The following is a 15,794-nucleotide window of genomic DNA, read 5'->3' as shown; positions in this document are numbered from 1 at the left end:
AACCAATGAGGTACATGCTTTAGCTTCTCTAAAGAGAAACTCTTCACAGAGAAGAGTAGTCAGTGGAACTAAACCGTCCTCACTCTTTCTCATCTTCTCAATTTTCGTTAGGTTTCCCTCTTCCGAAGTCATGGACCCTCTTATGTGTAGGGGAGAAAGGAAAGGAATCTTCTAAGTAAGAGAGTGGGACCTCTAGGTAGGAGCACCAAAACAAAATTGAGGGCGCAACAGATTAAAAGATACAACAGATGAGAAGAATCTGGCCTCAGGAGGCATGTGCAAACAAACACACAGCCTGGCAGTAAGTAAAGCATCACAGCTACTCAGTGATCATTAATTAACATCAGTGTTGGTACCTGGAATGTTCCAAGAGTGGGGAGCCATTCAAGAACACGTCTGGAAGAAAAGAAAACTCACAACCTCAGAACCCTCAGCGCTGGATTCAAAACAGCCACGAGTACCTTCTCTCACTGTGCACATATTGAGACGAAGAATTCCACCTCCCACTTCCAAGCCAATTCACCGGCCTTTAAAAGGTATGGACTACCTGGGCTCCTTACCTTCCTTTTCACTTTCAAACACAAAACAAGCAATAAACAGATAGGGAGAGCAAAGGGAAAACTTGCTAAATATGCTTATAAAACACTTGACTTTTCATAAGAAGAACAGCAAGGGAGTTACCATCTCCCCATGGCGAAATCCATCAGCGTGCACAAATACTTTCTCATATTTGCCTAGAGCGGGCCACCTCTGAAAACACTCAGCATGTTAGCAGAGCTGAAGATGTACCGCAGGAGAGCCAGAAAACTCCACGTAGCATAGAAATTCTGACCGGTGTCAACACGTGATGTATTTGGCCGCATTTTAAAGTGGTCTACCAGGAGCCTTCCTTTTTTCTCTCTCTTGTTACGGCAGTCCTGAGAAAATAGCTATACCGGGATAGGTGACCGGTCACCCACTGCAAGGGAGGTCAGAAGGGAAATAGAGATTGCTAAGCTAGCCAGCTCTGTCCCTTTTTGTCTGGGTTTTCACTCACAGATCCACCCGAAGGGAGTCTGCTCAGAGGCAAAGCCCTTACAAGCCCCAAGCACTGGATTCTCTGCGACATCAAAGAAGTAGGGTCCCTCTGACCCCAACTAAGATGTGCTCCGGACAGAAGTGACTCTTCTTAAACCACCCACTGGGTTTCCAGTGTCTTTCCTGCTCACAAACAGCAACGGGGATCAGAAGTTAGTTGCTTTGATGACTCTGCTTGTTCAAAAAATTTTATTAATTTATGGATAAAATATCTCACAACGGACCAGCCCGTGGTTCCTAATTTCTCTAGTCCCCTACACACAGCTAGCTTTTGCCAAATAACAGCTGAACATTTTTGAGGTTTTACTGGCTCCCTGGATCTCTAGTATCATAAAGCATTGAAAGTCACAGATGCATTTCATGATGCATTAAAAATTAAGACTTTCATTTTTCCCATGACTGCTCATTCTCATTTTGCATTTAAAACTAAATTAATAACCCGGCAATATTTCTCTATAAATCATCAATTTTTCCACAGACCTAAGTCTCTGTGAAAAGAATTGCCTTTCATAGCCCCACATAGACTAGATTCTCAACACTGTATTGTTTCTTGTCATATCTTTTCATGGTACAAGTGCATTCTGTTCTGGTTTGGTCTGTAGTAGTTTCTCACTGCAACCTCTCACAGCCTGAACCAGTCAGAACCCTGTTACAACCATGTTCTCCCCGCTTTGCTCTAAGTGACCGTCCCTTTGCTGGGCCATACTGGAATAATCAAACCTCCTGGCACAAGAGAAACTGCACATACACTGGGTCCCCTCCCCCATACTATTAACTTTTACTCCAGGAGAGAGCCAAGAGAACCCATTAGGGGAGGGGAATGACTTTCACAGAAGCAGTACTTTGGCTCATCACAGGACTAAGCAAACACACCCACGGAGATGAAGACAAATGCGATAAATAAAAATCTTATGGTAAAAAATAATAATAAAAACCATATAATAAGCTCCCATTGGTTCCTGGGATTCTTAATTTTGATAATGCAGTGGGCAGAGTCTACTGTGGTCCCCATGGTCTCACCTCCTGGAAATCACAGCTTGTGTGATCCACTCCCACTCAGTGTGTGTGTGTGTGTGTGTGTGTGTGTGTGTGTGTGCGCCTGTGCATGTACGTTGGGGGTGGGGGGATCTGTGACTTGCTCCTAACCAACAGAATATGGCAAAAATGACAGGATATGACTTCCATGATTGAGCAACATAAGCCTGCAATGTCCCTGTTTTCAAGAAAACTCCCCCACCCTGCTTTGAGGAATTAAGCGGTTGGGCCTGAACGGCTTAGATGGCGAGGGATTCGGGGAGGTTCTGGCTCATGGCCTCGGCGGACAGCTTGCCGAGGGGAATGAAGGTCTGACACACGGTCCAGCATGTCTGAACCTTGAAAACATGATGCTAAGTGAAATCAGCCAGACACAAGGGTGCAAACAGGAGATGATTCTACTTACATGACATATCTCAAAGAGGCAAATTCATAGCGAAAGAACATAGATTAGAGGTTACCGGGGGCTGAGAGGAGGGGAAAAGGGGGAGTCACTGCTTAAAGGTTCCAGTATTAGGATGACGAAAAAGTTTTGGAAATAGTGTTTTAGTCACACATTACAGTAAATGCAATTAATGCCACTGAATCGAACACTTTAAAAAGGGCTAAATGGCAAATTTCATGTTAACTATATTTCACCACAACCAAAGTTGGAAAGAAAATAGGAGCCCGTGGTTGCAAACTGGGGGGAGGGAGGACCTTGTGAGGCAAGGCAGAAAGCTACCCAGGCTGTCGCTGCGGTTTCTATGGAAAGCGGAACACGTCAGCGTGAAGTGAGTTACACAGCCGAAGAAATTTCCAGGCAAAGTGTTGGAGGTGCTGCCTGGTTTCTTCTTGTTGCTTATGGCAAAATGTATGAGGAATGAAAAAAAAAAAAAAACATGAGGGAAGGAATAACAAACAAGAAGGGCCAGGGAAGAATAACTTTGGAAATTCTGAGCCTCTCCCGATGACAACCAATGCTAAAATTAAGAAATAGCTTCTGAGCACTGTCGGGAACGGTTGGCAGAGAGGGAAAATCCGAACGTGTGATGGTACAACCTTCTGCTAAAACCTCAGAAAGGCCAAAGGATCAGAGTGGTTTCAGTTACACGGGGGATGCTCTGAGGCGGTCAGGAGCAAGGGTGTGCCTCACAGATGGTCTCGATCATAAGCAGGCCCCAGGGTGTGGTCCCTCAGCCATTAGGAGGATCCCCAGCTGGAGAAGGGCTATCTCAAAACGATCTGTGGGTGTAGATTTGTTTACGAGAGTAAACCTCAAAGAAATCCTCAGAAGACCCATAAGGGATATTTCCGCAGAAATACCAGCTTGCGCGGAAACGTACAGAGAAAAGTCCAAATGAAATGAATACTGGAATCCAGAATTCTACTGGCAGGAAACAGGTTGATAAAACTCCCCAGCCGCAAGCACATGCTAACCTTCATGAAAACGAAAAGATGATTCAGGAAGCAGCAACGAGAGCCCAGAAGGCAAAGCCAAGAACCGTGCAGAATTACGCACAGGCCTTGAAACTTAATCGAGCAACTCCCAACACTTGTTTGGCTAGATTTCAGAATTTCTATGGAGCAGTGATGCTTCTGCACTTTCATTCTCCCTCCCTTTTGAACAGAAATGTCTATAGCTGCTACCTTTCCCCTGTCCCCCCATCACACGTTGGGTGGGCTGGTGGCGCAGATATCTCGTCTCTGAGTTTAGAGGAACAACTGCCAGGGCGCCTCATTCATATTTGAGGCTGACTTAAACGATAAGGTTCTGGAATATTCGGAGATGATTTAATGGTATAAAACTTTGAGGGACCTTGGGAATTGGTGAAACACATTTTGCATACGGAAGGGCCACGGATGACTGAGGGACATATAACTGACTGTGGCAGATACTCCTAGGTGACCCCAATGATCCTTGCCTCCTGATATTCATGCCCCGTGTAATGCCCCCTCTTGAGTATAGACAAGGTCTGTGACTTACTTCTAACCAACGGAATATGGCAAGATGATGGCATGTCACTTTGCAATCGCACTGTGCAAGACCATCCTGTTCATCCTGCCAGGAGACTTTCTTCCTCGCTGGATTTGAGGAAGACAGCGGCTGTGTTGGGAAAACTCGTTTGGCAAGGAACAGGGTCTCCATTTGACAGTCCACACAGGGCTAAATGCTGACAACCAAGCCCATGAGCGTACAAGTAGCTCTTTCCCCAGTCGGGGGCCCAGATGAGACCACAGCTCTGGCTAAGCAGAGAACCCAGGTAAGTTATACTGAAACTCCTGACCCAGTAAGACTGTGAAAGAATAAATGTGTGTTGTTTTAAGCCACGCTCGGTTTTTGGAACTACGGTTACCCGGGAAGAGGAAACTAATACAGAAAAAGACACCTGCATTTTGATAGTATTTACGTAGAGGTCCACTGCTTCATCCTTCTTGGTGCTTTCCACTTGGTTCTTGGTACTCAAGAACATCATTTTCCAGTAAATTTTAGAAAAGAGAAACAGTGTCCACACCTTCCAAGGTACATGCAAAAATAAGGTCGATTATTTTCTTTACCCAGTACTTCAGAAAAAATGATGTGAATATTTCTGAGATTTATGTTGCCATAAAGCTTCCATCCATATCCTAGACATTCTGATCCAATGAAGTCATTAACTCTAATCCTGGCCTTAACTTAGGGACTTTTCTGGGGGAATCAATATATTCACTCGAGGCCACTCAGGGGTTCTTTAGGGTCGATGGTGTTGAGAGAAGAAGGGTGCAACGGTATAACCCGGTACATGCCTAGTCATGTGTCTTCCATGGAGACCAGAGTCTCCCCAAGTTTTGAGTTTAGTTCTCAAATGTGTGTAAGGGATGGTGTTGTCACAGGTGGAGAGGCCTCCCACCTAAGACAACAACCAAAAAATCTCAGAGCTGTTTGCCGGTGAAAACCAAGAAACAGACATCGTATGCACTCGTTTTTCTAGATTTCATTAGCCTCTTGATGGCTTGATTAGCCCCTAAGAAGGGCTGTTCAACAGGGAAGCTTCAATTCTACAGAGTCCCTATTCTCACCATCCACACACTGACTAGGCAAATTCAAATAATCTTCCATGAACCAAATACGTCTTTTGCCCAAATGAGCAGGTTATTTTTTTTTCTGTAAAAAGGGAACATTTTAAGCGGCAGTCCCCCAAACACAGGCTTCCCTGAAAACATAGCTTTACCAAACCAACAATCGCGAAACGCATACAGAACACGCATACATGTTAGCCACAGAGTTAAATGGCAGCTTCCTTCCTGTGCGCTCAGCCTAGGAAAGGTGCCAACGGGAATAAGATTTGCAGGGGTGCTACGACTGGGGGGGCAGCTTCACACTGATAAAGGTGACATTGCCTGGAAGGGCTGTATTATGTGACGGTGTATGGCATTTTAAAACTTCCAACCAGTTTTAAATCTTGTGAGGTTAGAGATAGCAGGGAGACAACGCGCCCATAATCGGTCCTCCCGCTTATCAACTGGTGCTGGATGGGAAAAGGTAGGTTTGTATAAGACTATCTCGGGACTACTTCAGAAACAACCAACCTCGCTTTGTGAAAATCATCTTTCCTTTTCCTCTGGGTCAAAAGGGATGAAAACTTAATTGGTGATTTTGGCACACAGCGACGAAAGAAAGGAACGATTCTCCCAGGTTGTTTTGAGGTGGTAATAAACGCCTCGCAGGGAACTATCTGTACAAGTAAACCTGTTGATTTTGTCTACATAAATATTGATTGCGTAGCAAATAACTGCATGCAGTATTTTTATAAAAGGCTCACAGCGAACCCATATCGCCAGATACAGTCCTCACTGCATTTTCATTAAAAGGTATCGCAAGCCATTTTGTTTCACAGGGGTCAATGCAACACCCTTGTGTTAGTGTGGCAGAATAGGAATCCTGACTGACGTGAAATCCACCTGCTTGGATTTTCCCCAACAATCATGAACTAGAACGTACATTAAATATGCAAGAAAGAGCCAACCATCACAACTGTAGATTATATGAAGCCAAAGCCAAATGTCTGTTGCTACGAAAAGCTCCCCGAGGAGCTGAAGGCTTAGAGTCCACCCTGGAAAAGGATGCCGCTCTGGGCTATAGAGCCGCCTCCCTGAGAGGATCGGTTAGTAGAGGGGCATGCGGTTATAAATGTACCCAGATCCTGAAGACGTCCTCACCCCGCTCCGGCTGCTTGACTTAGTTCTGATGCAAAACCCTACTGCATCTGACCACTGCCATCCGGACCTGGGGCCGTCTTAGGTCCCACCTGGAACGGCGGGTTTGGAGACTGGGTCTAGTTGGATTTTAACAAGAACGGATTTTCCCCAGCGGACTCTCTTTCTGAGTCGCCAGGGAGACCAGCACCGAGGTGCCCGCTGTCCCCACACCTCCGCTCCCTTGGAGACTGCTCGGCCAGGCAACCGTGCAGGCACCAGGGTGGTAGTGAGGCGGTCGACACGGGGCTTTGATCAAAAGTAAACGACGTCGGGAAAGGAACAGGACGATCGGGCTCAACAGGAAGGGATGCCACGTACAAGCTGAGCTACGTCCCCGACTAAAGCCGCGGGGAGTTGGGCCACACTGGAATGGCAGGCAGCGTGAGGATGGCGGTGTGGGGGCAGAGCGGTGCCTACCTCTCCTCGCGGTTCTGTCCCACGCACACCCGGCCCCCGTGCCGGGGGGTGGGGTTGCTGCAGGATCGCTGGCGCACCTGGAAGCCGATCCCACAGGTGGTGCTGCAGGGAGACCACGAGGTCCAGGGGGTCCAGCCTCCGTTCCTGGGGAGAGGAAGCAGCAGCGGGGTCACGGGGTCGAACTGGCGCAGTCCATCCCTGCGTGCACCCACCTCCAACTAACTTCCCGTGTCCGCCCCCCCTCACCCCCACCGTGTCCGCCCCCCCCTCACCCCCACCGTGGACTGCTGGGTTGCGGCCGGGAAGGGAAAGGGAACAGGAGCCATAGGACCCAACTGGATGGGTTGGGTCTCGGGAAATCTGGGTCCCTGGGAGACCTTCTCCTTGGTATCTGATTTCAGGGTCAAGGTTTGTTTTGTTTTTGTTTTTTTTTTTTGAGAGTGAAGCTTAAAGTGTGCTATAAATAATTTAAAATGGCTATATTAGAAACTACTAATAAGTTTTAGTTAGGAAGACGTTAAACTAATGAAAAATAAGTTTATTTTATTGAAAAGCAATTAGAGATGAATTCCTGAACCTCTAGGTTTTATACTTCTTTGACTTATACTATATAATTTATAATCTACAACAAGTGCACATTTGAACAAAATATCATCTAAAACTACCTCTCATGCTTACTTTTAAAATCTATTAATAACGAAAATCAGTAATTCTCTTGATAGCATTCGCATTGATAAAGAACCCTGTAATATCCAAAGCTTTAAAACAAACTTTATTAAAAATGAAGGAAGCCAGGAACATCTGGGTGGCTCGGTCAGTTAAGTGTCTGACTCCCGATTTTGGTTCAGGTCATGATCTCACGGTTCATGACATCGAGCCCCATGTCGAGTTCTGCACTGACAGTGCATGGAGCCCGCTTGGGATTCTCTCTCTCTCTCCCTCTCTCTCTCTGCCTCTCTCCTGCTTCCACACACACACTCTCTCTCTCCCTCAAAATAAATAAATAAACATAACAATTTTTTTTAATCCTGAAGGAAGTGTACTTTAAATTCAGATTCTTGGCGGGGCACCTGGGTGGCGCAGTCGGTTAAGCATCCGACTTCAGCCAGGTCACAATCTCGCGGTCCGTGAGTTCGAGTCCCGCGTCAGGCTCTGGGCTGATGGCTCAGAGCCTGGAGGCTGTTTCCGATTCTGTGTCTCCCTCTCTCTCTGCCCCTCCCCCGTTCATGCTCTGTCTCTCTCTGTCCCAAAAATAAATAAACGTTGAAAAAAAAAATTAAAAAAAAAAATTCAGATTCTTGGCTATTTTCTTACAATTTGACAAAGATATAGAGAGTAGAAACAAGGAGTGCAAATTGCACATAACCGTATTTATGTTATTACATATATAATATGATAGGCATATAAAATATAAAATTAAAAGAAAAGAAACAGCTTGTATAAAAGTGGTTTATAAAGTTAATTGCCACTGACAGCTAGAGGAATTTTTCTTTTTTGTTTAATATTGTACTTTTCCTTTGAAATGCCTGTACTCAGCTTGTTTGTAATTTAAATATCTCCCTTAGTAGTTAGTCCCTACTATTAAAGAACAAATTGTAGGCAATTTTAAGGATTTATTAAAACATTTTTAAGGATTTATTAAACCCTCAAATATTTGTTAAAATGTCTGTTAAATCCAGAATCCAAACTCCCATGTGAATATTCTACTGCATGTGGAATATATTTCTCTAATCATATATGCTTTCTATAGATATGTTGTCCTCATCAGACTTTCACTTCCACTGAAAAAAATCGACTGACATTAATTGTTATTTTTACTTTATACATTCTTTTAAAAACATGCGGGTCCACCCCTGTGCCACTGAAGCTCAAGATATAAACGATAATCTGAATATATAATTTCTAAAATAATTTCAAGTGACAGTTCCTCTGAGAAAACTCTTGGTATATTTCATAGTTCTCTATTTTCTGCAACTTCTTCATGATAGAAATAAAAGAGACAGTTAAGCTTTACTGTATAATATTATAAGAAATCGGCTTTATGGTAACATAACCAAGTAATCACAAAAAAAGACAGATCCTTCCAAGTTGCTCATAAAGGTAATTAGAATCTTATACCCTGTTACCTACACAATTTTTTTAAAAAAAATCCAAATAATTCATTGGATTCTATACAGAAATGGCCACTTTAACATAAATAAAAGGATCTTTTTACTTCCAAAGTTTCTTCATATGTTAGCATAGTGAAGGAAACATTTCTTCCGAAATTGTTTGGAAATTCTCCATTTCCTAAACCTGTTAACAACAGGTTAAAATGTAATGTTAACATGACATTTTGTGATATATTCTACTTACGATACAGGGGGCGTGTGGTATACAGAGAAGTGGGTAAATGGAAGTGGATATAAATAACAGAACTATAGTGAGTCAGGAAATAACAACCGTCTACATGCACCCGGCTTTGCAGTCCTGGTCAATGTTGCTCTGAAGCACACGTTGTGGTACACAGCCCCTAACCAGCACCAAGTAAGCATGGATCAGCTGATGAGCCATTTCGAGGGTGAAATCAGTCCAAAACGACCCACTCGTGCACTGAAAGCACCACTAAGATGGGTTCCGTTCTTCAATTACTAAGCTGAAAATCACCGCTAATTACATCACAGGTCTGTTTAGAGGATGAATGTCAAGTGGAACCAATGCCAAAGAGGTAGCCACAAACAAGCTGCGGTCATGCACTTGATGGTCCTTTCCTTCCCATTGAACAGTGTAAAAAAGAATATCCATCACCGATCATCATCTTCGAACAGTAACAGCTCTGTAACTTTTATACAGCGCCTGCCATGGCTCCATGGAAACCACCTGAGTTTGGTGGAAAGAGCGCCCCGTGTAATGCCATGTGGACACGCCTCTGTTTTCCGTAACAACACAAATAATCTAATCTGTGTAGCCCTGCGGTCTCCTACCAACCTTGTGGAGTGACCTGGGCTGGCCTGAGAAGGGGAGCGGAGGGCAGGACGCACCCTTGCACCTCTCCCTTCCTCCCCCAACAGCTTCTCCTCTTGGGCAGGAAGCGCCCTCGCGCTCGGGGCTCTCCTAGTGAGCGATCGCAGATCTGCAGTGTCAGGGATGGCATAGAGGACTTGCCCAGAGGTTTCCGCGTTCCAGATAGCCTCGTGGAAACAACATAATACTTCTTAGAAATACTGTAAATTAACAAGCAAGTGAGGAGGGAGCTTGGAGACTGATTTGAGAGGCCTTCCTGATGTCTGTTTTAAAATATAAGATGCTGCTGTGGTCACGGCACTGAAGGTGCAGGGGAGGGGAGCAAACTGACTATAGTGAAATAAACAATCTAGCAACAACAAATTAATAGGCAGGGGAAACAGGAAATCAACCCAGTGAATCATTGATGAAATCGTTCTCCTGGTTATTCGGTACTGGGATGTTAACTAAGTTGGGGTGTTCTGGGCTCAGGTCGACTAGAGAGCAGAACAGAGCTGTCTGGCAAGGACTTGGCTTCTTCCATCCCCCAGCTACTGTCAAAGCCCCCCCCAGACTGCGGCCCTAGCCTCTCCAGCTGCTCAGGGTGCTAGGGGCTCAGAACTGCAGCTGAGAGGACCTAACCACCATCAAGGGCCGTCCCAGCTACGGGGCTCCCCGTGCATTCAGCTGAGTCCTTTTTCAGGGCTGCAGCCCACAGCAGTCCTCCCTTGGTCCACGCTTCCTTCCTGCCTGCCCTCACAGGGGTAGGCGCTTGGGACATTCCCCAGTCTCCATCCTGCACACGAGTCTCTGTGTCCTGACCAACCCAGGTCAGGCACAGGCTGTGTTTGCTCTTAGAGAAAAAGTTCCATAAAGGAAGGTATAGGCAAGAAAAATGGAAGGCTGTAGAAACCTATTTCATTTAGATGACAAACTCCTGTCAAGGATCCAGACCTTCCCTGGACCTTCTGCCTTCCTACTGGCTAGTTTTGTTTCTCTCTCTCCTGCCTCTCTCCATGGCTCCCTCTCTCCTTCCCTAAGAATTAGAATTCAGAAGTGACATGGTGTCGTGAGGATGCACATTCAAACGTTTACTTTAATTGTAAAATGAAACCCTATTTTCCAGATCCATTGTCATTCTGACTCGGCCCTGCTTTGAGAGTCTGGCCTAGCTAATTCCTTTATATCGTGGCTTTCATTTCATACGTTGAATGACCTCAATCTGTAGCTCCAAGGTGTTAAGAAAAAAAATATTTAAATGATGTGATGTGATAACAGCATGTAATCAAAGACATACTTGCAAAATGTATTGAACTAGCAATATTTTGAATTTCCCAACACTTCCACTGAGTGAAACAAGGTGCCTATAAATAAAGAATAACAGGTTTAATTGGAAGCCTGTGGTCAGCCTTCTTAAAGGCTTTCTGACGCACTCTGCACACACTGAGGAAGTACCGGACAGTAGTGAGTAAGCAAAAATGGGGGTCTGCAGGTTAGGTGCTTGGCTATGTTTCGCTTCGAACAAAATTGAAGGCCAACATGAACAGGTTATCAACTGATAAAGGGCAATAACAACAATCTTTGGCATGAGATCACCGTGCTTTCGGCAGGTAACTTCGAAAGAATCCAGAGAACTGCGTGGAAATGCTATGATCTTATATTTCCATCTACTTACAGGAGTCATACCTGTCAGTACTTGTAGACAGAAAAATAAAAATGTAAGAATGGAATCGATGCTAAGCCCTCCCCAAATCGGGCAAGAAACTGCACTCGTGCCTAAAGAGGAAAAGTAGGTGGGAGTTTTAAAAAAATGGCCTGAAGGTAAGAGTTTCCAGTGAGATCTCACATTTTAAGTGTGAAAAAAATATTTGTCAAAATGTGGAATATTCATGTATTTTAGATTCATCGTATGGCAATTTTCAAAACATATATTCAAAATATTTCATCATAAAGCCTATGGTTATCAGAAATACAAATTTTGTTTTTGAATTCCATGCATGTAATTTGTTATTCTGGCAGTTGCAGAGAAGCATGATATGGTGACCAGTGTAAGACTTTTCAACATAAAAACGTAATATATTAGGATACGATTCTATAAGGAAAGAGAATAAAAATAGGAAATTAAAGAAGGAAAACCGTAAATTCTCTGAATGTTAAACTAGAGCCTGTTCATCAATTTCTTAAAGGGGCAGGTGGCTATCAAATCACTAAAGCGTTTAGAGCCCATAACACATTTAAACCGGGACGTAACAGAAATCACATCTTTGCAACTACTAGAACTTTTTAAATATTTATGTATTTATTTTGCGAGACAAGGAGAGAGGAGCAGAGAGAGGGGAAGAATCCCAAGCAGACTCCACACTGTCAGCACAGAGCCAGATGCGGACGGGGCTCGATCTCACGAACGTGATCATGGACCTGAGCCGCAATCAAGAGTTGGATGCTCAACCGCCTGAGCCACCCAAGCGCCCCACGAGTACTAAAACTTTTGATGAAAAACAATTAGATGCCGATCTACGAGTATTTGAGGGGCGATCTAGTGTATCAACGTTATTTGAGGGGGGCTGATGAACGGCTGCTCATGAAGACCGCTGCTTCAGGAAACTCGAACTGTCCAAAGACATACATACACGGTGAACGTGCCATGCACACGTGTGGGCACATGAGCTCTGGCTGCCACCCCAGATCTTCCTTTCCAGCTCCAGGAACATCGACCCCACGGGTAGCCTCCAAAACTACCAGAACCGTCCCCCTCGTGCTCACGCCTCGGAGGAGGCTGCTGCAAAACAGCACATGTCGGCTCCCGCAGCTGCACGAGGGGACGCTTAGTACGTGGGCTACTGGGGATACTTTGCGTTTGATGCCGGAAGTGAGGTCAGGATTGGGCGAGCTGACGCTGCGTATGCACCTCTGTCCTCGCACGGCCTGGGAGCGAGGCCGGGGCTCTCTTGCCTGTAGCTTCTGCCTTGATAGCAGAGGCTGCGTTTCTCCGGCCCGACTAAACGTCGCCAGAAGCATCACATCTGCTTCATGAGAACCTCCGCGTGTGTCCATGTCAGCGTGCCTGAGGGACAGGGAGCTGCGACTCCATCATTTGCAAGGACTGGCTGTGTCACAGTTTTCTGGGTGTGGCCAAATCTGACTTCAGACTTGCTTTCATCCTCAGGAGGCACCTAATGGCCAGGGCAGGGTGGAGGGCCTATGGCACTCACGTGCCCCCAGCCACTGGGGTCCCTGATGCTGGCAAAGGAAACGGAGGCCCGCGCATAGCCGCCTGGATTAGGCCAGTACACAACGAATGTATCGTGTTCTACCGGTAGGGGCTATTGGCCTACGTGTTCCAGAAAAGGACTTTGGTTGCCATGGACGTTTCCCTCAAACAAGACAGTAACATTGTGCACACTGCAAATATGTTTCCTAATCTAATGATGAACACATTAAACACGTTTAGATTTACAACCTCACTTATAATTTAAAATCTCCTCCCAGGGGCGCTCGGGTGGCTCAGTTAAGCGTTCAACCTCAGCTCAGGTCACGATCTCACGGTTCCTGGGTTCGAGCCCTGCGTCGGGCTCTGTGCTGACTGCTCAGAGCCTGGAGCCTGCTTCCGATTCCGGGTCTTCCTTGCCCCTCCCCCATGCACCCTCCGTCTCTCAAAAATAAACATTAAAAAAATAAAAATAAATAAATAAAATAAGTAAAAAAATAAAACCACACCTCCTTCAGTAGATCACGTAACTTTTAAGTGGTAAGTGCACCTGTCCCTTGCCACCTCCCTCCCGAAAAAGGGAGATGCACACCGAAGACGACATCCCCCCTGCTCTACGGTCCGCTCGCACATGGGGGAGGGCACCAGTGTCGGGAGGGACACACCTGGAGCAGTTGGCGATCTCCATGCGGGGGCCCTCGCACTCCCAGCCTCCGCACTGGGGGGCCGGGCTGTCGCAGGAGCGGGTGCGACACAGACAGGATCCCACGGCGCTGCCATCGGTGTGCGTGCAGGGCGTCCACGGAGACCACGCGCCGAAGTGCCCGTCCACGGTGAGATTCCTCGTCTAGGAAGCAGACACGAGAGAGGATGTCAGGAAGGGTTAGGGCTGTAAACAGAGAGAAAATCTGAAAGGTCTCTCACAGTACAATCAGAGCACGTTGAGAATATTTTGATGTTAAAGTTCAAGAGGGATGAACAGGGAGGGATTTCAAAGTAAGGCGGCCGAGGTCATTGGTGGGGGCCGTGATGGAGAAGAAGGGAGGGGAGGAAGGGGAGAGGGGGAGGGGGCGACGGGGGAGGGGAGTGAAGGAAGCCAAGGGCTTGGCCATCAGCCGACCACAGAATTGTCCACTAATGCGAGAAACCCAAGGAACGACCAGAACTGGAGTGAGAAATCACAGATGTGCAACTCTGTTGAATTTTTATGTCCCGTAGAAGAAAGATTGGCCAATTCGTTTCATTTAAGACCTGGCCCAGCTCAAATGTCAGCGCAAACTGCCAACATTGAATTTTTGGCCTATTGAAGCAGCCAGGACTGTAGTAGCCGATAGGCATGTCCCGGTCACAGCCACACCGTAACCTGTCAGCAAGGAAGGGCCTGGCAGGAACCCACTCCCGCGAGTCGGGGCAAGGAAGGGGCTCTGAGCACTGAGAGGGGTGTGCGGGCCTAGAAGGGGCCGTCCAACCAGCACGCCCGACCTGGGAAGGCCGCTGGGGACTGTGCCCGCTGCCGCCTGGCTGGACGGGGCTCCCCATGGACACGGACGACTGGACGACCGGACGACCTCAGGTCACCTCTGACAATAGAGCCACAGGGTGGTCCGTGAGTCCTGGGACCGAGTCCTCAGTCACCCTGCAGGAAAAAGCAGCCTGACCCTGAACGGCCGGAAGGAGGCCTACAGTCCAAACCTCCTAACTTTAATATGGCGACGTCGGTATTTCTTAGAAAGCGCGACCCACGAAGAGGACGGTACGTGGCTGCGTTCTTTCACTTCCCCCTCTGCTGCTCCCAGCTGCTCCTTCCTGCCCTACCCTAGTCGTGACACGTTTGAAGCCTCATCATCCACGCAAGACAGGACTCCACGGACGAGGCAGGTCGTTCCTTCCAGGCCACGAACTGTCCCTGTACCTCCCCATTTCAGAAAAGTGCCAGTGCCGTATTTTGCGCGTGGAAAGCACAGGTGAGCTTTACTTTTGTTCCGTCACTTCTCCAAGTACGGTAGGACGGAGTCCACATGAAACGTGTCCGCGTGCGCTGACGTGGCTGGTGCGTCACCTCCAACTGCCACAGTTTCACTTTCTGCCTCCCGCTTTCTTGTCAGCACTCTAACCTTTTATGTCCACTAGGTGGACGAACATCCAGAATTCCCTACCATGCCGGGCTCTTTCCAGAAGAAGCAAAGAGGAGGGAATCGAGCTGGATTCGAGGTGACTCACTGGACCTGACCCAGACAGACAGTGACAGTGAACACTCAGAGGCAGATTTTTCCCAAGAGGAAAAAGTCCCCATTTCCAAGGTCCACGACCAGCTTCGGTCAGGATAAAAATGCAGCTCGTACTCTGACCGTAAGTTTCCCTGGAGCCTTCAGTGTTTTCTCAGAGAACCGAGCCCCATAAGACAAGCTGACTGAAGCCACTAATCACTCCCACCAAAATGTTCTTAAAGCAGCAAAGGCCCTGCCACTTGGGAGTTCCCACGTCCCTCCAGTACCACTGACCAGCTCACCCTCTTGCCTCGGCCCCAAAGGGCTCTCATGTAGGTAGAGAGGGATCAGTTGTTGCCTTCACTGTGATTTAACATGGAACCCAAGCTAACAAATCCCCTCACGGGCCTTTAAATCCAAACAAATCCCCGTGTGCCTTTTAATCCAAACCTGTAACTGTCCTCAGCCTTTCAGAGAGAGAGAGAGAAGAAGGGGGTTATGGGGGCTGGGTGAGGCAGAGCCTGGGGAAGGGCAGCCTGACAGGGCTGCAGCCTAGGCTGGAAGACGGCAAGGAAGACATACCCCAGTGTCTCTGCTCCTGCCCAAGTCTCCCACTATCTAAACCCAAGCCTGGGTGGGGGGCAAGCTGG

The 15,794-nt window shown here is 46.9% G+C and overlaps 1 protein-coding gene across 9 annotated transcripts in view; it reads right to left on the bottom strand.

Moving 5' to 3' along the window:
- SEMA5A (semaphorin 5A) overlaps positions 1-15,794 on the bottom strand; it is a 483,514-nt gene that overhangs the window by 68,782 nt on the left and 398,938 nt on the right. For all 9 annotated transcript variants that reach the window (XM_023239575.2, XM_023239573.2, XM_023239601.2 and 6 more), the window contains 2 exons: positions 13,603-13,784; positions 6,748-6,891 (listed from right to left, as the gene is read on the bottom strand). In XM_023239575.2, coding sequence (XP_023095343.1) covers positions 6,748-6,891; positions 13,603-13,784 — 326 coding nt within the window. The remainder of the gene's footprint in view (positions 1-6,747; positions 6,892-13,602; positions 13,785-15,794) is intronic.

This window comes from Felis catus, chromosome A1, assembly GCF_018350175.1.
Source record: "Felis catus isolate Fca126 chromosome A1, F.catus_Fca126_mat1.0, whole genome shotgun sequence".
In the NCBI taxonomy this organism is placed as follows: Eukaryota; Metazoa; Chordata; class Mammalia; order Carnivora; family Felidae; genus Felis; species Felis catus.
The sequence above is the reverse complement of the archived record's forward strand: the minus strand, read 5'-3'. Positions and strand labels throughout refer to the sequence as shown.